This window comes from Microcaecilia unicolor, chromosome 2 (assembly GCF_901765095.1).
Source record: "Microcaecilia unicolor chromosome 2, aMicUni1.1, whole genome shotgun sequence".
NCBI lineage: Eukaryota > Metazoa > Chordata > Amphibia > Gymnophiona > Siphonopidae > Microcaecilia > Microcaecilia unicolor.
This window is the reverse complement of record NC_044032.1, coordinates 349,922,459-349,947,480: the sequence shown is the minus strand read 5'-3', so window position 1 is coordinate 349,947,480 and position 25,022 is coordinate 349,922,459. Positions and strand designations below refer to the sequence as shown.

The window sequence follows — 25,022 nt, the reverse complement described above, 5'->3', positions numbered from 1 at the left end:
GGTTGAAGGATGTTTGTGTCGCCCGTTCACATTCAATATATTGGGGGGGGGGGGGGGGTTTCATAATTGTATTCTTTAAAATATTCTATCTTGTAAAAGGCAAATACAACAGGAACCACCTCTGCATACAACAGGAACCACCTCTGCAGTGACCTATGGTTGAAAATCTTGCCAAGTTGAGCTTACATGAAGTATAGATGGAACCAGTTTACCTTTAGGTTATGTCTCCTTGAGAGCCACAAAGCAAGATGGCTGCAACTCTGAGCTCCATCAAGCACCCCCCACCCCAACACAGAGCTCTCCCAGTCAGCCCAACAAGCTTTTCACCCTCAGAAAAATTAGCAGCTCACCAGACATGAGGGCAGCAAGCTGAGTAACTCAGGAGGGTTGTTCCTGCAACTTCAGCTCCCTTGGATTGTGGTCAGGGAGCACAGCAGAGTGAAGAAGTGGGTCTGAGCAGCTGTGGCCGGAACTAGCACCAGTATGGCAATGAGGTGAGCCACAGTGGGCAGCAAATCCCAAGGCCCTAAGAGAACAGGATGGGGAATTCCTACTTACCCCGGAAGCAGCAACAGTGGTACAGAGTGGCAAGCTAGTTGCTTGGAGCAACCAGAGGTCCTGACAGGGCCCTTCAAGGCAGCACCAGTGAGCACAAACCTGTGCCTGGGATGTCATGTCTAGGAGAAACCTGACCTAGGTTGGGCAAGCATAAGATGCTGCTGAGTCACCTCAAGGCTGTTTAAGGGCTGGCACCATCGTCTGGGCAAACATAAAATGCTGCAGAGTCACCTCAAGGCTGTTTAAGAGCTGGCACTGTCATCTGAAGTGCCTTACACCTCCTTTCTACCACAAGGAGGCGCTCTGATGGTCTTATCTCCTTTCTTGAGGTCCACAGAGGTTGGGCCTGGCTTCCGGAGGCCACTTTGGCCCCACTGTGGTACAAGTCATGTCCCCCGTTCCCCCCCCTCCAGCCAAGCTAGATACAGAGAACTAAATTTTGCTGAGAGGAGTACTGAGACTGGTGTTGGCAACTCAAGTGATCCTTTTCAGTGGAACAGTACCTTAATATCCCCTGTTGGGGGTGACCCAGGGAAGGCTTGGAACATTTCCTGTTTCTGGTCTAGCCCTATTGGTTTATTGCTCACTACTACAGAGAACAGCACATGATGCCTGGTTGCTGGACCTGACTTGCAGGTTAACTCCTCACAGAAACCATGTCGGCCACATCATGCCAAAGCAACTGAGGCCTAAACTACAGGCTTCTTCAAATATAGGACCACCGCACAGTCTGTACTCCTAAGGAGGCTGGTCAGCAGAGTCACGACAGGGGGTAATTCCCCCCTGCCCGGCCCTTCGACTCAACAGGAGGCGGGAATTTCAGCCTCCTCTTCAGAGACTATCTGGGGCATGGTACTTAAAGAAGTAAGTGCAGCCAACTCAGATTGTGGATCTAGTAGTGGCCAGACTGAAAGATCATTTTTGACTCCTTAATTGGCCAGATAGAAGTCCTTGAAGGAAAACTGCAAGAGGTAGAGGAGGAACAAGCAGAAGACCGCAGTGAATGGTCCCATTTCCAATCATGTCTGGAGACTTCAAGATAAGCTTGAAGACCAAGAAAAATCAAAGCAGAGAGCTAATTTGTGGATTCTTAGCATTAACCTCCTTATGAAATTGAAGAGCACACAGGGAACAGAGACCTAGGTCGGATATAAACCTACTGCCTAGAGCGTTTGTGTTAAATTGTTGAGATAGCAAGAAACTGAACTGGTGCTAAAAAAAAAATGGGCTAGTTCCGTGGGCTAGATGCCCAAATCTTTCCAGACCTCAGTGCGGAGGCCTTGGGCAGACGCAAAGAACTTCTGCCGCTTAGGAAACAGCTTCAAAGTAACGGATATACACATGTCTGTGTCACCGGGAAAGAACTTAAAATGGCCACAGGCAAGTGCTGCACAGCCATATTGGTGGTAGCTAGCTGCAATCAGCGAACCTGCATATCTCCTGCATGAGAAACATGTAAGCCATCTGTTGGGGGCGTCTCTGCGCAGCCCCCCCCCCCCCCATACACAAACCCAACACTGCTCACTAGCTTTCGACAGCCTCACCAGCCATCCATGGGGGAATTAAAAAAAAAAAATAAAAAAAAAAGCCACAAAGGTAGGAAATGTCTTAAATTAAAAAGGCACACTCACCCCTCTACAAGCATAGTTTGCTGAATAAATCAGTCAGACAATACCTTCCAAAATTCAGTCTAAATATAACAGTCTCTGTTCGCTAATATAAATACTAGTTGCGATATAAAATGTTTCACTTAAATCACCAGGACTTTCTTCTTCCAAATGGAGTTCTACACAGTTCTGTTTCATTAACAGATTCCTTCCTCAGGAACCTTTTTGTGTTGAAAAATCTGCAACCGAGCCTGAAGGACCTTTTTGTCTTTTCAAAATGGCGACATTTTGAAGAGACAGAAGCTCCTACAAACTTGGTTGTGGGATTTTTCAACAAAAAAAAAAAAAAAAAAGAGGGTTCTTGAGGAGAGTCTATTTCCTAAACAGAGCCATGTAGAACCCCATTTTGAAGAAGAAAATCCTGGTGATTTTATGATTCAGATAAGTGAACTATTTCATATCACAAATGCTATTATATTTGCAACTACAGACTATTATATTTAGACACTGAACTTTGGAAGCTATTGTCTGAGTTATTGAGCAAACTATTCACTGTGATTGAACTTTTAGGAGATTTGGTAAGTTAGTTATATACACGTATAGAGATTGATTAGGGTTACTTTAAATAGACACTATTTTCAAGTTGGCATAAATTGGTAGCACATTGGAGACCAGATGATGGTGCATATGTACACATGGACACATTTACTCTTTGACAAACCATGTTAAATGTATGGTCCCAGGGGCTAATGTTAGTGCTGTATCTTTGTGACAATTGTTCCTTTCCTTTTTGGATGAGGGATTGGACATTGGGGGCGCCAAACAAATTATATTACTTTTACTAGACCTCCTAATCTCTATCTATATTTGTGGATACTTCTCTTTTAGTCTGGATCTATTTTACTAACAAATATTTATATTTTTGTATATATATTTTACTTTTATGTTAATTTTAACTGTTTTTATGCTTGTCTTTTTATTTTTAATTACTGATGTATTTTTTCATGAAGCAGCCTGAAAGTGAAACATGGCCACACTGGACTTTAATTTTATAAATTCCTTTTATAAGACCATCTTCTTGTGTGGCAAACTCTGCCTTTGGTCCTTGGACATTACTGACCAGGGACAGCCTCACATAATGAACCAGAGCCTGCAAACATTCTGGCTCCACGTCTGCATCCCCAAGTGCAAATACACAGGATCAGAGAGGAGATCTGCACACCGACAAGAAAGATGGGGAAATGACAGCAAAATGGCCACCGTCCCCACTAAAGTTGCCGCCACCACTGGTGCCGAGACAGAAGGACAGGGATCAGAGACTCTCCCCTCCATCACCCTCTGGCCACAGATACCAACACCACCAGGAACAACCTGTCACATATGGCACATAGAAAGCCAGCAGCACTGCTGAGTCCCCAGCTCCCACAAGTAAGAAAGCACCAGCTGGCAAGCATGCCTACACTAATGGCCAGAGTACATGGCAACTCCCCCTTTCACTTCTGGAACCCTTACAGGGTGTACCAGTGTCCCCCTGTTCCTAGGGCTCTGTGTGGCTTGCACTGTCTTTTACCTTACTGTCTTTAAAAATAAACTTATTCCTATGACACACAGAAAATAAAGTCAGCTAAATGGAATTAAAATGTCTTTGCTGTGTTTTGGGTTTTGTTTTGTTTTTTTTAATACTACAGGGGGAGAATGGGGCCCCTGACATACCCCACACAGGTACCTAAGTCAGAAGCTACAACAAGCTATAGCTTAAGGTTCCTTCATTGCCCTGCCTCCAAGCTCAACTGGGGATAACACCATGGCACAAAATCCAGGAGCAGAACTGACCTAGGGAATGCAGATTTCAGCCGGTGTCACACACCATCTGTTGGAGGTAGAGAACTATTGGAGTATTCCAGGTTGCACCAACCCTTATACCAGTGATATCACTGGAATAGTTCAGGATCTCTACCTCCATCTGCTGATAGGAAGGGGTGACAACACATTTATCTGGAGTAGTCTAACATGGACAATAAAGAAGTTTCTATTTTTGTAGGCATGTGAATAAGAAATGTAAGAATGTTCAGTTAATATTCTGGAAGGCCGACTCTGGACATGCCATCCTGTTATACTGAAAAATTATGGCTTAAACCTGATAGTCACCTTTTCTCCCACTCTGCATATTAAAGATTCTAGTCTGTCTTCAATTTCAATCGGTTCTGAAGTTCTCCTCCTTTTATGAGGTTGTCCTCCTGTGAAACAAGACAAAACGAGAGATCTAACCACAACAGAAACAAACACAACCCACCAAACAGAGCTGGCCAAAGGAAAGAGGGTCTGCAACCATAGATGTATAAAACATTTTTACTACAAACAAACAGATCAGAGGGAAACAGCAACAAATAATAATGGAGCGACAGCAGTGTAGAGGCCCTCACATGAAATAAGGTAGAGGCACAATTCACAGGAAGCAAATTTATTCAAAAACCCAACACAGCCCGTTGGGGGTCTACACACAAAAATACACACAACTGACAATTAAAACTATTGTTAGAATGGGGTACTCCGGTATGTGTGTTTGAATGTAGCATGCATCTTTATTTCATTTGGGAGTTTTAATGGTCAATTGTGCATATTTTTATGTATGTAGATCCCTGACACAGACACTCACCAAACATGGGTTATGTTCAGTCTTTGAATAAATTTGCTTCCACTGAATTCTGGCGCTATCTTGTTTCATTTGAGGACTAAGACACTACTACCACTTCTTAAAATAATAATAATAATGTTGACAACTGACCCGGCATGGACCGTGTTTCAGCAACATACCCACATCAGGGTCTAGAAAGTCACAAACAATAAAAATGTGTGTGTACCTTTCTTTGCTAGCACAGGGAAAGAATTCTGTTAGAATCAATGAGCATGAATAGCACTTTCACACTTTAGCTATTCAGAGACAACTTTTAAAGATTTGTTTATAAGTTTATAAAATTTGATCCTCGTTTTAGAAAACTTCACATAACCCTCAGTTTTACAGTGGTCACCTTCTTGCCATTTTTATTGTAAACACCACTGCAGTTTAATGCAGCTTCTTAACTTAAATGGTAATACATCAGTTTTGTGGCAAGAGTTTACTCTTTTCTGAAGTCCTTTCAAATACAAAGAATACCTAGATTCTTGCATAATCCCAATCTTTCCAATTTTACCATTAGTACATAAGTACATAAGTAATGGCACACTGGGAAAAGACCAAGGGTCCATCGAGCCCAGCATCCTGTCCACGACAGCGGCCAATCCAGGCCAAGGGCACCTGGCAAGCTTCCCAAACGTACAAACATTCTATACATGTTATTCCTGGAATTGTTAGATATTACAGTCATTCCTATTAATTAACTTTCTGAGTCCCACTCATACCAGTCTGAACGAATGGGTTGCATTCCCTTCCTACCAACAGATGGAAGTAGAGAGGAAAAAAAAAAAAAAGTTTACGTACTTGTAGCAGATGTTCTGCAAGGACAGCAAAATTAATATTCTTACTACTGGGTAATGTCACTTGACTGAGTCTGTCAGGGAAATGCTCCCCAGCATCTTTTCTATAAGCCTTTGGCATCGGTTTACTGCACCATTGTGCACTCTTTCCTCCCTGCAATCGTCACACAGGACCAGTTCAGTCTAATGCAGTGGTTCTCAACTGGTGTGCCATGAAACAACAGTATGCTGCAAGCATACATACATGCTAGCCCCGGAAGGTGCGTCATGGGGCTGGCACACAAAGCAGTGGAGAAGTGGTTTTCTTTTGCAGCACAGCCCCTCTCTTCTATTTCCTTTCCTCTCGTCAAACCTCACATCTTCACCGGCAGTGGCAGCCATAATGAACTGTCCAAGCCGACCCGGAGCCTTTCCTCTGTCGTGTCCTGCTCCTCTGATACAACTACCTGTTTACGAAAGGGCAGGACATGGTAGAGGAAAATCTCCGGGTCAGCCCAGGAAGTTCATTATGGCTGCCATTGCCAGTAAAAACATGAGGTTTGGAAAAAAAAGGGGGAGGGTTGTGTTGGTGATTAATTGCACTTAGAAGGCTTTTTGTGTTGGTGATTAATTGCACTTAGAAGGCTTTCACTTTCAGTACACAGTGAAGGAAGCAGCACAGCATTAAACCTTTTTTTTTTTTTTTTTTTTTTTAAAGGGTAGAGGGAATATGGAGTTGCTGGACCATAGGGGTGGGGGACAGTGAAATGTTGGACCATACGTCTAGAAGACAGAGAGAAATGGGAAATGCTGGATTGTAGTAGTAACAGGGAGATGCTGGGCTACAAGTGTGGGTAAAGAATGAGAGAGATGCTGGGCTACAAGGATGTGGGAAGAGAGAAAGATGAGAGATGTTTGACATGGTGGAACAGCCCATGGGGGTTCTCAAGGAGATGAGCAAGAGGAGGATAGCGAGTACAGTGTGGTGTAGTTATAGTGGGTGGGTGAAAGAAGAGAATAGAAGGCCAGGAAAGAGGTGAGACAGGGGAGCTAGAGGAAGATACGGAAAGTTGATAAGGTAAGTGAAATATAGGAGAGAGGATAAAATCTGAGTAGGCAGATGAAATGTGTCAGACAGATTTATTGAGGGAATAGAAGGCAGAAAAAAAGCAGAGAAAAGACATGGATAGCAGCCCTGTGAAAGAGTTAGCAGAATACAAACAGGAAAGCAGAAAAAAAATAAACTGGGACCAATGTTTCAAAAAATAAAAAATGCCCAGAAAAGGTAGAAAAAAAGTGCTTTGTTTTTAGATGGAATGTGTTAGCTTTAGGAAACTTGCAACATCTACTATAAAACTCACCCTCAACGTTCTGAGGACACTGACGTCAGTGAAGCCAAGCCCTGACTTCCTACAAAAAGGTTCAAAGGTTCGTGGTGGTGAAGCCATCAAAATCACTCCAGGCCCCGCCCTTGAGGGCGGAGCAATGGCAGAACAACGAAGGGGTTGGCAGGGAGGGAGGCAGGGAGGCAGGAGGGGGGGAATCGCTCCGGGCCCCGCCCTCGCGTCAAACATCATGATGTTGGGGGCGGAGCAATGGCAGAACAACGAAGGGGTTGGCCAGAGAGGGAGGGAGGGGGGGTGTTGGCGACAAAAAAATTGCTAGCGCCCGTTTCATTTGCTCAGAAACAGGCCTCTTTTACTAGTGTCTTTATATTTTGTTCAGTAGAAGAGAAAATGCATTTCTGGTTTTTACTTCTCGTATGTTGTGCTACATGCCTAGTTTGCCTTCTTGGGGTTCCCAGCTCAATTTTTGTCTTTATATTTCTAATTTGTGATCCCTTATTCTGTACTTGGCAAGGGTTTGTATGTGCTTTGCAAGTAACTGAGGTGTGGTATTCTGCTTGCATGCAGTTTATGTAAAACTCTGTAGCAGTTCCTCTTGTTCTGTTTTTACCTGTAGTGGGTGTATTGATGTTCCAGAGCACCATGTAATATTTGTAGTGCTGCGTGCTTAGTAGTCTTCATGCTTGAATCACAGGAATTTGTGCAACTGTTGTATGGTATATTTGCTACATGTATTTTGAGCTATGAATTTTTCAGGTTTTGTATTTCACAATGTGCCTGGCAGTGGAGAGATTTATGTGAGCATCACCCGTCAGGTGTGCCCCCACTGAAAAGAGGTTGAGAACCACTGATCTAATGTAATAACTTAGAAGTGTCTTCAGAAAACACTTGCTACAGGTTTTAAGTAGCAGTTTTCTGCAAAGAAAAACAGAATAGATTCTCCTTAATATCAGGCTGTCAAATTAAAAAAAATAAAATAAAGTAATGCAACTCAGGCTTGTAACCGAATAATCAACTAATTTTTTTAAAGTTAATTAAAGTGTTGGAGGACGTGACGTCACCAAGCAGTATGGCGGTCTGAAGATTTTGCTCCCGCTCGACCATGCTGTTTTCCATAGAGACTCCCCAACATCTGAGTTTATTTCAGCTGCTCTTTACCAGTACAGCACGGTTGAGAGTCAAGGCATCTGGCGACGATGAGCTTGCAAGCTAACCTGTCTCAGTTTGCATACACTGGTAGCTTGACGGCGAACCATGAGGCGGACCCGGAACCACCGCCTACTTGCACCTCGCAGCACCCGGGGAGTTCGTTTCCTCGAGACCTATTTACATCCAGAGAGGGAGAGCCGATTTGAGCAGATGGAGGAGGTGGACTCCTTGGACCGAAAGGTTTCAGATGTTCATCTGGGATATGAACCGTGGGCACAATCTACGATTTAGGGGTCTCCCAGAAATCCCGGCGTATATAGACTGTGAATCAGTGGTAAAACAATTGGTAGATCTCCGGCGGCATGCTAATCCTGTACAGAGAGAATACACATATTTTTCTTCAGTTCATAAATCCTTTTCACGTATTGATTTCTGGCTAGGCAATGCCTCGATTCTCCGGTGTGTTCAAGATCAACAGATAATGCCTCGCACGTGGTCGGATCATAACCCAATCGTCCTGTCCCTTCATAACAAAATTGTTATTTGTTTATGGCACTCCCAATCTCTCTACCTGATAAGTTCTGCCGAGGCTTGCAACGGAGAGTGTTTTCTTTCATCTGGAGGAGACCCCCACGGGTGCGTCGGGCAGTAATGTGTCAGTCACGCGCTCATGGGAATTCCTTCCTTCTCTCTCTACTACCAGGCAGCCCATCTTCGAATTCTGGCTGACTGGCTCCAAGGGGGGAGAAAAATATGGAAGTCTTTGGAGCAAACTTGGTTTGTCTCATATCCACTGAGAGCCATCCCTTGGTTGCAGGATCAGTTGTTGAGAGGGGTGGTCAAGTTAGCTCCGCCACTCCTTCGGTGGCCTCTCTTGACCTGGAGTGCGCTCAGAGGACGCTTCTTTTCAGGGTGCACACATTTTCTTCACATGTTTATATGATTTGCTCCTAGGTTTGCTCCTGGGACTTCTGATCCATGTTATGGCAACTGGGAACAATTAGGTCTTTGTGAGCTTGGGCAGGTGTGGGAGGATGGGGAGCTCCTAGCTTTTGGGGAAGTGTAAGAGGAATATGGGATCCCTTCCTCCAATACATTTCAATATCACCAGCTGCGAGATTTTATTCTCAGGCGAGCAAAAGGGGAGTTGAGCTTAGTGGAAACACAGAGGGCGATGGCCAGTGGGGGGGAAGAGGGGGGATATCTAGAATTTACAAGGCACTCCTCTAGCAGACTAAACCTATCACTTACTACCTACAGAAGTAGGAAAAGGCATTAGGTGTTTCCTATGAATAGAGTGGGAAAGGGTATTTAAATCTTTGCTTAAAATGTCAGTGCCCTTGTAGAGAATGGATACAAGATACTCTATCGTTGGTATTATACTCCCCAGAGACATTGACGGCGGCATGGAAGCAGCAGCCTCTACCTGGCCTTCCTGTAATACTACGTAAGATAGATTATATTCGTTTGATGTCTAAGCTTACAGCTATGCGTATGGGCACTATATTGTCCTATCACCGCATTTGCAAGCCATACATTTTGTGGTCATCTCAACCTGACTCTTCTCTGCTTAATTCATAGTTGCTAGTGGATTGGGGGGGGGAGAGGTATGGATGGGGGAGGGGGGTTGGGCTTGTTAAGACAGACATATTAATGTTATCATATCTTTGTTCATGACTGGGAACTCGACCCGAGGTTGGTTCTGCTGTTGTATTTCCTAAGCTGATTCACTGGCACTGTGCCTAGAGATCACCACATGCACATGCCAGTAGGTCAAGTGACATCTGATGCTCGTGCCTATGTCAGAGCTGAGGTCAGCGCATCAGCCCAGGAGCAGAGAGGATTAATGGTAACATAGTAAATGACAGCAGATAAAAACCGGATCGGTCCATCCAGTCTGCCCAATAGTCACAATCATTATCAATTCATGATTAAACCAACAATGAATGTGATATTATATACTTGATTATGGTCTTTCTGTGGCGTTTCTGGGACATAGACCATAGAAGTCCGCCAGACCCTATCCTTATGTTCCAACTGATTGAGTTGCCCTCAAAGCCCACTCCAACCTATTCATCTTCTCATTTGCGGAACACTGACCATAAAGTCTGTCCAGCACTGTCCTCATGTTCCAGCCACTAAAGTTGCTATCTACCCTTTCCAGCCCATCCTAAGCCTGTTTGCCACATATGAGACACAGACAGTACAGGTCTCCAAGTATCAGCCCCAGTTCATCACAGCCAGAGTCACCATCTAAGTGTCATGCAACACATCCACACACAAGCAGCCATTTAAGTTTCTTTATAACTTCCATTTTCTAATTAGAGATCCTCTGTGTTCATTCCATGCCTTTTTGAATTTCATCACCATTTGTATCTCTACCACCTACTTAATGGAGACTTTCCACATCTGTGCCGTTAAAGCAAGGAGGAGGAGATAGCACTCAAAGAACTTGGTACTCGGTAGGTGAGAGGCTGGCGCAAGTGCAGCACACACTTCCATGAGAACCCCACAGGAACTGCTTCCATCCCCATGGGAATCCCACGGGATTCCCACAAACCCCGTTCCTGTGGGTCTCTAGTTAGGAGTTCACTATATGTTTAAGACTCAACTATTGTTAACAGCATATAACAGTTACAGAAAATTTAAACAAAAAAAACTCTATTGATTATATACACATCTAAGCACCTACTAACTGCCACTATCAAAGATGGAATGTCAGGTTAAATAAGCAGTTCTCAAATGGGGCTGCAAATCATTTGAGATGTGACCACACTAACAAACACTAAGGGTTTCTTTCACAAAACTGTGGTATCTATTCCCAGCACGACAACTGCATCCATTCAATTCCTATGAGCTTCATCATATTTGCTGTGTGGGAATCAGTAACATGGCTTTGTAAAAGGAACCCTAAAGATGGCATGGAGCAAAACAAGGGCATAAAGGAGATAGGGCTAGGGTTGGATAAATGTGTGCATTAGAACAGGATCATGGTCTTCACCAATGTGGAGATACAGGAATAATACCAGTTTTTGTTACAGGTGTATGTGTCCACCAAAAAAAAAAAAAGTCTTAAATGTGAAGCTGTTATCACCATCATCTTATTAGGTACTTATTCTGGAACTGTAGGCTAATCAAGGGGGGGGGGGGGGGTCCTAATTACGACACAAACCCTGCACACAATGATCCAATCTCTTCTTATAGGAGGTAACACAATATATGGCCTCCATGCTATCACTCTCAGGAGATTCAAGACCACCACAGAAGCCATGCAAGAAACATGAGAAACAAACCAGACACAGTGTAACCAGGTGATGGAAATTACTGTAGTACAGCAGGACATCCTCGCTCACCAGCCTGACTACTAAGGATGATAAACTGCCAGTTTTCCAGATGAGGGAGGAGAGGTTGGCCAGGCCTGCACTACTCAGTGGCACTAGCACCTGTTAATGTACAATAATAATAAGCTGGCACCCTCAGACTCATAAGATCCTTACTGCCACTCCATATAAAAAGGTTAGCAGCTTTTAATATCCATCCACAGCTTATTGGGGGAGGAGAGAGGAAGAGGAGATGAAAGAATGGCTTACGTTTCCTACCGAAATCAACCTTCAGGTCTTTTGATCTGAATCACCACTGTCAGGCAAAGGCACTTCCAAAACAACTATAAAAAAAAAAAACTTCACTTTTTTTCCAATTAGGAATTAGCTTAAGAACAATGTCAAAGGACAGAAAACATGCACAGAAGTAAGAATCCTTAAACAGCCACCACCACCACATCACACAACTACAACTTCTGCACCTTTGATCAAGGCAAAATAATAGATCCGGACAGCCACACAAACCAAAAGAACTATCCATGCATAATTTTACCACAATGAATATTCAAATAAGCCATTTATCGGGGACTCATTAGGTACACATATAGTATAAAAGAGATGGAGAACTAGACTGAGAGGTCACCTAAGATACCTAATACTTTCAACTACTCCAATAGCAGCAGTAGCTTCTCCCCGTGTGGAGTTCTTTACATGCATGAAGGGGGAGGGACAAACGCGTCCTCCTCACCACTGTGCCTTCTCTTCCTCCTTCTAAGACCCTCAGAACAGTTTCACTTTCTGGCTGTTCGGGCTTCCACGCGCCAGCCTCGCACTTACCATCGTTCTCGTCACTATGCCTCCTCCGGGACATGCTGACAGGACAAGCGCGGCGCGAGAAGGCAGCAGATCCGAACGCACCGTACTACGCACGCAGGCACGTGTCCAGTTCACAGGCTAGGCCAACAACTGTTCAAAATACATAATAAGAGTGCTTGCCGGGCACTCACGGAGGTGATAAGAGGCTCAAGCACTGTAAATAATCACCCCTGCGTTCCCGACGAGATGTTCACGTTCAGAACGCTGCGCAAGCGCGGGTCGCACAGGCGCACGAGACTTGCCACCGGCTTTAAGAAGAGGAAAGTCCAGGCCAGGGATGGGCGGACTAATCCCAAAATACTTCTTCTTCCGGTGTCATGGGGAAACCATAGAGATACACGCTGAACTGTGCGTCTCGCTGGTAGAGACAATTTAGTGCGACCTTCTATCTCTGTCTCGCTGACCCTGTCTCTAACTCTTTGCCTTAAGCGCTGTGTTAATAGGGATCATCTATAAATTACGTACCCAGCGTTCAGCGATTAGAATAATTCATAGCTAGAAATTATAGGCACAACTGATTCATTTGTAAGCTATCAAAAACTGATCTGGCATATTCATCGCTTAAAAGGCTGTATTTTAAATACAAAGACCCCCAAGGGTGACCCAGATTTAAGTCCTAATCATTTCATTATTATCACAGGCCCCAGCTGGCCATGTCTTAAACCAGTTCTGGCATATGCATCTTTATTTGTTTATTTAGACATGTTCTGTGGGTAAAGAGGAAAATTTGGATGAGACAACCATATTACAGTAGTTTTAGAGGCATTGAATTTAAGGCTGTTGCTGGTTAGGCAATTAGTTATCATATCCAGTTTCCAGAATATGTTTGCAATAGGTTGAATCATGCATGATTTCAGTGAGAATGATAACTGAATCACCAGTGCAGAAGTCAACAAAATTAGATCAGAAATGTGAGAGGCACAATTCATATATTAAAAAGAATTGGCCCAAGGACTGAGCCCTGAGGTACCCCACAAAAAAAAAAAAAAAAAAAGATCATGAGAAGGAAAAAGAGGCCATCCATTATACCTGAAACATTCTGCCATGTAAGTATGAGTGGGACCAATAAAACACAGACCCTGAAATACCTAACTCTTCTAAAACAGTGAAGCAAATTAGAAGGATGGGCAAGATCAAAGGCAGCTATTAAGACCAATAAAAGAGTGCTGTGCATGAAGTTAGTAATCCCCTGTACATAAGTGTTGTTTAAACTTAGTTTGATATGGATGAAGGGCATCGGTCTTATCAAGGAATTAAGTGAGCTATTGAGCCACAAGCTTTTCAGCAATCTTTGAAAGAAAAGGTAGTTGAGAGATGGTACAGTAAGAGGGATGGAAGGATCCAGAGTAGAATCTTTTTCCAACTTGGAGGGAAAACATCCAGTACGTATGCTAGTGGAAACAATGGAAATGTAAATAAGGAAAAAAAATTGTCCACAATTTACTTCTAGAAGAATGTGGTATTTGGATCAATATGAGCAGAGGATGACTATGATGAAGACATCTCCTTGGCCAATTCTGTGTGAGAAGGAAGTTGACATACAGAAAAAGTACTCCTGCCAAAGATTAGCTGTACAGAGAGCAATGGGGAGTGAAGCATAGGCAAAGATGGAAGGGTAGATTAAACATCCATAATGTTCTTAATGAATGGCTGTGGAAGTCTTCAGGGTAGAGGGAGATGATTGATACTGTAAGGATTTTGTGATCTGTTGCAGAATCTTAAAAGTTGAGAGGAGTTCGAGTCCCATATTATAAGAGATTACAAATACAGTTTCTTAGCTTGTGTAGGGCTCTGTTTGTAATGTGAGTATGCAGTTTGAAAACTTTGTAAGTCATGAGGAAGGTGAGACTTTTGCCATTGATACTGCAAGTGGCAGAGATACAAATACACAATAGTATTGTATTCTGCAACTATCTCACGGTTGAGTGTGGATTCCAGTTTTAAGAGACCAGGAGGCTAATTTTCAAAGCACAGACTTACAAAATTCCATAGGTTCTTGTGTAACATTGTAAGTCTAAGTGCTTTGAAAATATGCCTCCAGATATACTCTGAGAATTAAAAATAATATTATAATACAAATTACCATGCTTTAAAGAATGTATTCAATCATAGTAACTAATTTCTCAAAATCTGAAACTAGTTCAGAATCAAATTCCACAACTGAGTTGCCAAATAAGTGAAAGGATTCAAAACTTTTTTTTTTTGTTACAAATATCTTTTGGAATAGGAAACGAATGGGTAAAATAATTTAATAACAAATCTGGTCTTGTTCTACCTGAAAGGACTATAAAAAATGTAAACTATAGAGGTGCCTGAACATAAATTACGTCCAGATGGGACAGCACAAGTTTCTTCAGAAAGAAAAAAGTTATTTTCACAACAGCATTTACCTGCAAATCTGGGGCGAGAGAACCTGTTAAAATAACCCCCAACATAAAGAAGCACCAGTAAGGCAGTGAACCTTTACCAACACATTAAATATAGGAAAATGAAGAGGATGTCTATGACTAGACCATGAATGAATTACGAATGAGCATGGAGTATTTAAAAAGATGGGGGGGGGAGGGGATGAGTGGGAGGGGAGGGGGGAATAATAGTAATAAGGGGTTCAATCAAGGAATAATGTAAGGTGTTACTATTGGAATTACGGTTTGAGTTTAATGTAACAAGCTGACTATTGTTTCAGTGTACATGGCAAAAGTGAAGGTAGTAAGGGGAGAGGGGGATAAGAGAGGGTACTGTTATAAAAACAAAAACTGATGATAGCAACTTAAGATTAATGTACATAAGATCGATAGCTTTACAATTTGTTATGTATGTACTCTAATGGATGTGTTACCAGGTGGAATCATCAATAAAAATGTTGACACATAAAATAACCCCCAACATTTTCAGATTATTTTTAAATTTAAAATCGGGATTGCATGCCTTTAGAATCTTATCATTCCGAGAGGGGCATAATAAAGGAACGTCCTTGCAGAACGTTCCCATCCAGGGGCAGGGAAACCCGTATTATTGAAACGATGGACATCCATCTTTAATTTCGATAATACGGTCAGGGAAGCCCAAATCCTGAAATTTGGTTGTCCTTAGAGATGGTTGTCCCTAGACTTGGTCATTTCTGGTTTTTGGCGATAATGGAAACCAAGGACGTCCATCTCAGAAACGACCAAATGCAAGCCATTTGGTCATGGGAGGAGCCAGCATTTCTAGTGCACTGGTCCCCCTGACATGCCAGGACACCAACCGGACACCCTAGGGGGCACTGCAGTGGACTTCATAAATTGCTTCCAGGTACATAGATCCCTTACCTTGTGTGCTGAGCCTCCCAACCCCCCCCCTAAAACCCACTACCCACAACTATACACCACTACCATAGTCCTTACAGATGAAGGGGGGCACCTAGATGTGGGTACAGTGGGTTTGTGGTGGGTTTTGGAGGGCTCACTCTTTCCTCCACAAACATAACAGGTGGGGGGGGGGGGGGGATGGACCTGGGTCCACCTGCCTGAAGTGCACTGCACCCACTAAAACTGTGATGGACCTGAGTATGACATCTGAGGATGGCACAAAATATTTTTTAAGATATTTTTTGATGGTGGGAGGGGGTTAGTGACCACTGGAGGAGTAAGGGGAGGTCATCCCCAATTCTCTCCGGTGGTCATCTGGTCAGTTCAGGCACCTTTTTGTGCCTTGGTCGTAAGAAAAACACGACCAGATAAAGTCATCCAAGTGCTCATCAGGGACGTCCTTGTTTCTTTCGATTATGGGTCGAGGACGTCCTAGTGTTAGGCATGCCCGAGTCCCGCCTTCGCTATGCCTCCAATACACCCCCTTGAACTTTGGCCATCCCTGCGATGGAAAGCACTTGGGAATGTCCAAAATCAACTTTCGATTATACCGATTTGGATGACCCTATGAGAAGGACACCCATCTTCCGATTTATGTCAAAAGATGGGTGTCCTCTTTTGAAAATTAGCCCGCAAATCTCATCCATCTAACCCAGCAACAAAAATTTAGTCTTTTCTCTATTCAGTTTCAAACAGTGATCCTGGATCCAACCCTACAATAAATGTAAACAACCTAATATCTTTCCAGAAGTCACATCTGCAGGTGAGAGAACCAGCAGAAAAACTATCATGTTTGTGTAAATAAAGGTATTAAATCCTGCCCAACTTAATCTAAGACCCAGGGAACTCATCAACAGATTAACAGATTTGGTGTCAGGGTGACCCCTGGGGCACCCTGCAATCTGGTCTCTAGGAATCAGAATGTGTATCCTGAAATTTCACACTATAAGCTTGAAAAGTCATAAACTGTTGCACCCGATCCAATACTCTTCCTGAAACACCAGTTTCACTCAGGATCATCAATATACCTTCATGAACCACCAAATTAGAAGCACGAGTCAGATCAAACTATAGTAGTACAGCTCTCTGACCTCTACTAAGTACAACTCCTCCTTGACTTACAATCATGCCAATCACCATCTATGTACTATAATTTGTTCTAAATCCCAACTATGTGTCATAAAGAATCTCAAATTATTCTAAATAAGAGATGTTGCTTCTAATGTTGAAGCCCCTTGTGGAGTTCAGATCCCACTCAACAACTCTATTCAAATTCTTGGTTACTCTTGACAGCAATGGCATAGCAATGGGGGGGTGGGGAGAGGCACCTTGGGGGCCTGGACTCCCCACTTTTGTCTCAGGCCCCCTCCACAACTGGAGTACCCGTTGCATGGCTGGCAGGGATGCGCAGTTCCCACCAGCCGATGAAATCTGCTGCTTAAATTGCCCCAGTGCTACCTCAGCAGCAAAGAAGTCGGCATCCCTCTAACATAGGACTGCTATTTAGGCGGTCCAATTTGCCCACTAAATGTAGCTGACCAGCGCTTGAATATTAATGGATAGCTGGCTATATCGAGTGATATAGCCAGTTACCTGCTATGTGCTAAGCACTAATATTCATCAGAGATAACCAGCTATCTTGTACTGACTATTAGTGCTTAGCTGGCTAAGTGCTATTTAACCGACCAGCAGCTGTTCCTGGCCGGTTAAATAGCACTGAATACAGGGCCCCTAGTTTTTGCATTGTAACCCCAACACTCTGAAATTTGCTTACATTTGAGTTTAAAATTTAATTTGCCATTCAAAAACTACAAGTTATGTTCAAAACATACTATTTTTGTTCCAAAACTTTTATTTCCAATGTTACAGGAACCTAAACTAAAGGCCACTGGTGCTTGTGCCTGCCCTGCTACAAGCAGTCTAATTTGTATGATGTAGTTTCTTCATTCACTCCCCCTTTTGTGTCACATTATGTAATATTGTATTTAATTTCTTATTTTAACTCTACCTTATATTATACATTTTATTTTAAATTCAATTGTAACTTAGTTACTCTCTTGTATCCTACTTTTTTCCTCTTATTCTCAATAGACTATTGTAAACCCCTTTCTTACTCTTGTTATTTGTGGTATATCAAATAAAGGTGTGAAATGGATAGTGAGTCTCTTTTCCTTGTCTTTTACAAACAATCTCTCCCTCCCCGAGAAACCCCTTCCCATGGCTTCAACTTGTCCAAGCCTTTTTTAAACCCAGATATGCTAACCGCTGTTACTACATATTCCGGCAAAGAGTTCCAGAGTTTAACGATTTGTACAGTGAAAACAAAAATTCCTCCTATTTGTTTTAAAAGTATTTCCATGTAACTTCCTTAAGTGTCCCCTAGTGTTTATACTTTTGGAATGAGTACAAAATCAATACACTTCTACTCATTCTACACCACTCAGGATTTTGTAGACCTCAATCATATCTCCCCTCATCCATCTCTTTTCCAAGTTGAAGAGGCCTAACCTCTTTAGGATTTCCTCATAAGAGTGGAATTCCATCTTTATAATTTTGGTCACTCTTCTTTTAACCTTTTCTAATTCTGATATATATTTGTTGAGATATAATGACCAAAACTGAACGCAATACTGAAGGTGAGGTTGCATCATAGAGCAATACAGAGGCATTATAGTATTGGTCTTATTTACCATCTCTTTCCTAGTAATTCCTACCATCCTGTTTGTTTGTTTTTTGTCCACCGTCACACACTGAGCAGAAGATTTCAGCGTATTATCTACAACAACACCTAGATCATTTTCTTGGGTGCTGACCTTCAAAGTGGACCATAGCATCAGGTTAACTATGATTTGGATTATTCTTTCCAGTGTGCATCATTTTGCATTTGTCCACATTAAATGTCATCTGCCATTTGGATGCCCAGTCTTCCAATTTCCTAAGGTGTTCCTGCAATTTTTCACAGTTCACATATGTTTTACCAACCTTGAATAGTTTTGTGTCATCTGGAAATGTAATCACCTCACTCATCATTCCAATTTCCAGATCATGTATAAATAGGTTAATATATTCATCCACTTTACCAAAGATAGAGTTGATTCCTGTTTCCATTCCAAACCCTGCTACAGTCAGTCTATCTGTGTTTATTTTATTTATTTGTTACATTTGTATCCCAAAATTTCCCACTTATTTGCAGACTCAATGTGGCTTACATGGAGGGGCATAATCGACCAGAAACGCCTATCTCCATGGGCGTTAATCTCCGAGAACGGGTCCGTGAAGGGGCGGAGTGAACCGTATTTTTTAAAACAAATAGACGCCCATGCTTTATTCGCCAAGGTGTGAGCTGGGCGTTTTTGCTTTTCACCGATAATGGAAAATGAAATCGCCCAGCTCAAAAACGAATAAATGCAAGGCATTTGTTCGTGGGAGGGGCCAGGATTCATAGTGCACTGGTCCCCCTCACATGCCAGGACACCAACCGGGCACCCTAGGGGGCACTTTTACAAAAACAAAAAAAAAGGTAAAAGAGCTCCCAGGTGCATAGCACCCTTCCCTTGGGTGTTGAGCCCCCCAAATCCCCCTCAAAACCCACTGCCCACAAGTCTACACCAGTACTATAGCCCTAAGCGGAGAAGGGGGGCACCTACATGTGGGTACAGGGGGTTTGGGGGGGTTGGACGACTAGTAGCGTTAAGCAGCACAATTGTAACAGGTAGGGGGGGGATGGGCCTGGGTCCACCTGCCTGACGTCCACTGCACCCCCTAACAACTGTTCCAGGGACCTGCATACTGCTGCTTGGGAGGAGGGTATGACATTTGAGGGTGAAAGTAAAAAGTTGTGAAACATCATTTGTTGTGGTGGGAGGGGGTTAGTGACCACTGGGGGAGTCAGGGGAGGTCATCCCTGACTCCCTCTGGGGGTCATCTGGTCATTTAGGGCACTTTTTGGGGCCTTATTCGTCAAAAAACAGGGTCCAGGAAAAGTGCCCTAAATTCTAGCTACAAACGCATCCATTATCAGCGAAGGGCGCCCATCTCTGTTCGGGTGATAACCACGCCCCAGTTCCGCCTTCACCACGCCTCCGACACTCCCCCGTCAACTTTGTCCGCATCCGCGACGGAGTGCAGTTGAAAGCGTCCAAAGTTCGGCTTTCGATTATGCCGCTTTATTTGTTTTTGTGAGAAGAACGCCCATCTCCCGATTTAGGTCGGAACTTGGGCGTTATTCTCGTTCGATTATAAGCAGGATAGTACCATAAAGGCATTTGCCAAGTCCGGTAGAGAAACAAATACAAGGTAATGTTGTGGTTGAATAAGGTTAATGAGTTTCGGGCGCAATGGGGATAGAAGAGGGGAAGGGTTATGTGGTGTCCATTATGAGATGTGGTTTTGCATATCTCAATAATGGTGAATGTATTTGGGACCATAAGTACATAAGTATTGCATACTGGGACAGACCAAAGGTCCATCAAGCCCAGCATCCTGTTTCCAACAGTGGACATTCCAGGTCACAAATACCTGGCAAGATCCCAAAAAAGTATAAAGTACAAAACATTTTATGCTGCCTGGGTCCCATGGAATCAAGTGAACAATCGTTCTCCTCTCTCAACACTTCCTCCAACACTGAGCTGGAGCTGATGGGGAAATATGATTAAGTCTGACAGGAGTGAAGTGCATAACCTTGATCCCATTCTCCCTTATATTAACAGCCAGAGAGATTTTGACCAGAGCCTTTCCTTAAATTTATCACTCTCTGTCTTCATAATGAATCCCCAACTCTTTCTCCCATTTTTCCCTTTGTAATATATCTAGGAAGTGGTAGATTTTTTTTCACAGATTAAACAAACAAACAAACAAACAAAAAACCCCAAAAAGCTTTCTGTTCCTGGCTCTCCTTTCCCCCCTCATATTGAAACAGGTGGGAAATCAGGAGACGAAAGGCAAATTTTTGGTTCCAAACAAGGCAACTTTATTGCTAGCAAGTGAACAGCACCGAGTAGCCTCGGGACACTGTGTGTCATACATCATCTGACGCGTACATTTATACTTCCCTACTGGGCCTGCGCATTTGGCCCCTTACACGTCACAACCGACATGCGCAGTAAACATTTGTAGTTCTTACAGTACAAAATTGTAGTCCCAGTACGTACACACGTCATAACACTGAAATGATACTGGCAAGAAAAACGAAACTTAGCAGCTTATTCTTCACACACACAATGCTCCTTTCTAGAACAGGAGATAAGGTTCGGCTCAGGAATGCAGGGGGGTGTCAGCACCCTCCAAGGTCGTCTATTCAGATGGCGTTGCTACAGGCAAGCTGGTCTTGTATAGGCCTTGCTAACTACTGTTACAAGCTATATGTCTAATAGCCCTGCATTCTGTGTTTTTGTGTTTTCATTAGTAAACAGCAACTTCTTTCATTAGTAAACAGTAAAACTGGATAAGGCACAAATGTCCAGTGCAGTAATAAGGTATGGCTAAAAGGCCAAAAGCAGAGGTAGAGTCCATAAGTATAAGTCCATCAGTAGGAACAAAACATGAGGTTGTTCTTTTGGTCAGTAGTATTCAGGTAGTACCGGCATTCCACTCCTTCATTCCCCCCTTTTGATACTTGAACATCCATCAGGTGGAGAGTATCACCTCCATGAACCCTGAAAAGGAAAGAAAGGACAAGGATAGTTAGCGAGGGAGGCAACAAGCGAGCCCTAAGCCCTTGCGCAGCCGTTGGTTGCTTCGCCGGGGTTGAGACGGAGGGCCCCTAGTGGAATCCCCCCCCCTTTGTAGCCGGTCTTTTGCTGGCACAAGGGGTAATGGCCCATTAAGTGACTCAGGGGGTTTAAAGTGCACATCAGCCACAAGGTACTTCGTCGTAAGCTTCATCACACTGGGGAATGGGGGAGTACATCTGGAGAGCCATAAGTTGGGCAGCAGCACGGCGGTCAGCGATGCTTTCCATGGTGGAGCGGAGACACCTGAAAACTAAGGGGAGAGACAAAGGTATTAATAGGCAGGACAGCAAGAATAGGCCACCCATGACGAGGAGGCCTTGCAGGCTCCCGGAGGTTGGGAGCCAACTGGTGAGGGAGGAAGTCCAATCCCACGCACTGTTCCAGGTCTGGACGGGGACGTGGGCTAGTTTGACCATCCGGTCAGTTATTTCTCTGATGACATGGCTCTGGTCATCAATCTGTAAGCAGCAATTACTGAGGTTAAACTTGCCACACACCCCGCCCTCCTGGGCTAAGAGGTAGTCAAGAGCCAAGCGATTTTGGTAGACGGCGGTAATGAGCTTAGTGTTCTGTCGAGCTAGGATATTGAGGGCAAGGGCCGAATCGTTAGTAAGGATTTCGAGTACGGCCTGTAGGCGAATAATACGATTCAGCATATAGATAGGGGTACGGTACCCGTATGTACCATCTTCAGCCCATGTGGCCGGTCCATAGTAATGAATGATGCGTTCAGGTGGCCACTCGTTGTCTTTCCAGTCTCCAATTTGGACTTTGGGCTTGACGTGTGGGAAAGACCGTTTGCGTCTGGCCGGGTTATCAGGCCCCTTTTCCACGTATAGGGGGATACCCAGGGTTTCGCCGACTCGCAGGGGCAGAAGGAAAAAACTAGGGCGGACAGTGCCCAAGAGACAGGTACCGTACCAGCGGGCCGGGAGCTGTTCGTAGGCCCTGCGCCCGCAGATATAGTAGTAGCCCTCCGGGGCTACCCACTTGAGGGAGGCGTTACCTCCGTATGTCCATGTCGTGTTCAAGGTGGGTTCTGTCCAGATAGGCTCCGGGGCGGGCAGGTTATCCGTTTGCCACCAGGTAGTCCGGCTTCCATTATACTGTAGGACCCCCGTGCAAGCAGAATCTCCCACTGCTACAGAGTACCGCTTCGATGGCGCTCGACTAGCGCAGAGGGAGCCTATGATATTTGTTCGTAGGGCCCATTCGTACGGCTTCGGCCGTTGGGGAAAGGTAATGTTAGTGGTGTTGAGTGCATCCCATGTGTGTTGTCGGATCTCTCTCGCTTCCCAGGGCCATTGTTCACCCATGTCGGTGCCTCCACAGACGAAACAGTTGGCAATTCCGAGGGAGAGGGCGATGTTTTCAGCCAAATTGAGGAACATATTCCGGGCCTCTGGGGAAATGGGGAATTTAGTCTCGGTCTGCTCAGCACGAGCAATTTCATCAAATACGTCTTGATAGCCGACAACAGTAGTCTGGTGGTGCGTAGGAGGCTTCGTTTCGAGACTCTGATATATGGTAATATATGTCAACGGATCCATTCCTCCGCCGTCAATGCCGAGGCCCCACGTTCCTCTCCAGGGCATGTCGTGTCCTCGGATGGGCCAGTCTAGGGACACATAATTACCAGAACCTCGACGAAATTCGCCCAGGCCGGCGCATCCGGCATATCCTCCTCCCGTATAAGCACAGACTCGGTCCCAGCCCGAGGCTCGAGTGTCGCCGGCGCATGGGAGCCAAACCCACGGGGAGCAGCATCTCATGTCTGGACTGAAAGGGCAGACATACTTGTGGTCGTTAACGTATGCCTCTCGCCAACTCTGGCTGCCACACTTGCGAGACCAAGGGTGTTTGTCCATGGCGGCACAGACGTCGAAGGTGAGGGTTGCTATAGTTTGGATGCCACCGACAAGGATGCGAGTGGAATTAATGTAATACAGAATGCCATCCCCCTCGACTCCCGGAGGCCCGGCCACATACGCAGGGAGTCCTACGCTGAGGGTGACATTGTAGTATCGTGGTTTGGTAGGGCTGTGGCAGATAGTGAGATTTCCTTGGAGGCATCTGTGGAACTGTTGGAGGCCATTCGGAGTGATGAGGGCACAAGTCGGGAGAAGCTGGCAATCACCTTCCGGGGGCTGCGTCTGGTGAATGAGGGTAGTGACTAGGTGATATCCTCCCTCTATACGGTGGCGCACGAGGTGCAAACATTCAGTGCAATTCAGGCTCAGGGTGGCAGGATAGCTCGGAACTGCACACAGGAGAAGGAAGATAGTCAGCATTATATATGTGGTGGAAGGTATCCAAGCTTTTGCAGCAAGAAGATAATGAGGCCCACTATGAAGGCAGCGATAAACAGAGAGCCAAAGACGCAGTGGGTCCAGAAGCTGGGTTCCTGTTGCTGGGCAGGCATGAATCTGATGATGGTTCACGTATTTCTTAGAGTCAGCCGTAATGGAGCGTCAGGATGTAGGTGCACACGCCAACGCTTCAGGGTGCTGCTAGTAGGAGCAGCAGGTTTCAGTCGGGTCCAATGTATCCACACTGGGCTTCCTGCAATTTTAACAGCGGTTGAGGTCGTTAGGAGAACAAGGGAGGGCCCCTTCCATTTGGGCTTTAGACAGTCAGATTCATCCCACTCTTTTACCCAGACCTCGTCTCCCACCCTGAACCTGTGCGTAGGACTGGTGAGGACCAAGGGAGCTACTCTTTCAGTGTACTGCTGGATGTCTTGCACTACCTGGTGTAAGGCTCTCATCTGTTTCACTAAGGAACTCTCACCCTGTATCTGCAAGGAGTCGGGAAAGGAGGGTAGTGGTGGAGGCCTAGCATACATCATCTCGTAAGGAGTAAGGCCGGTAGCCTTGGGGGTACACCTAAGATGCAGCAAGGCCAGTGGAAGCAGGTCGGGCCATTTGGCTTTTGCTTCTTGGCATAGCTTGGCTAGCTGGTTCTTCAGGGATCGGTTAGCCCTCTCCACTACTCCACTGCTTTGGGGTCTCCAGGCACAATGCAACTTCCAATCGAGGCCCAGTCTGGTACTGAGCTGTTGTGTTACTTCGCTAGCGAAGGCGGGACCGTTGTCAGAGTTTATTTGCTTGGGGAGGCCGTATCTGGGTAGGATTTGATGAATCAGTAGGGAGGTAACTTCTTTAGCCATTTCCGTTCTAGTGGGCTGGGCTTCAATCCATCCGGTGTAGGTACACACGGCGACGAGGATAGCTTTGTAGCCGCGCGCTGGGGGCATGTGTGTGAAGTCAATCTGGCACACGTGGAAAGGGCTGGTGCCTCGGAGAACATGTCCTGGCATAGGGCCGGGCCCCGTTCGAGGGTTGTTCCGGGCACAAGTCGCGCATCGGCTGGAAGCGTTTTTGGTCCACAGGGATAGTTTGTTGATGTAGTAGGTCTTCTCAAGTAAGCGCCCCAGGGCGTCCCTTCCCAGGTGGGTGCGGTCGTGAGCCTCCTTGGCCACCGTCCAGGCCAAGGCTTCGGGTATCCATATGCGCCCATCCTGTAGTATCCACCAGCCATTGCGTGACTGTAGACCCTCTTGTTGGGCCCATTCCGTTTCTTGGGGGGTGTAGATAGGGGTCTCCGTAGGGAGCTGGACGACGAGTACGGG

At 44.9% G+C, this 25,022-nt stretch overlaps 1 protein-coding gene across 1 annotated transcript in view; it reads right to left on the bottom strand.

The window, feature by feature from the left end:
* The window catches only part of NCBP1 (nuclear cap binding protein subunit 1), a 293,702-nt gene extending 281,111 nt beyond the window's left edge, over window positions 1-12,591 (bottom strand). The window contains exons 1-2 of the mRNA XM_030194457.1: window positions 12,271-12,591; window positions 4,314-4,402 (exon numbers count right to left, since the gene is read on the bottom strand). Coding sequence (XP_030050317.1) covers window positions 4,314-4,402; window positions 12,271-12,304 — 123 coding nt within the window. The 5' untranslated portion in view covers window positions 12,305-12,591. The remainder of the gene's footprint in view (window positions 1-4,313; window positions 4,403-12,270) is intronic.
* Window positions 12,592-25,022: the final 12,431 nt, after the last annotated feature.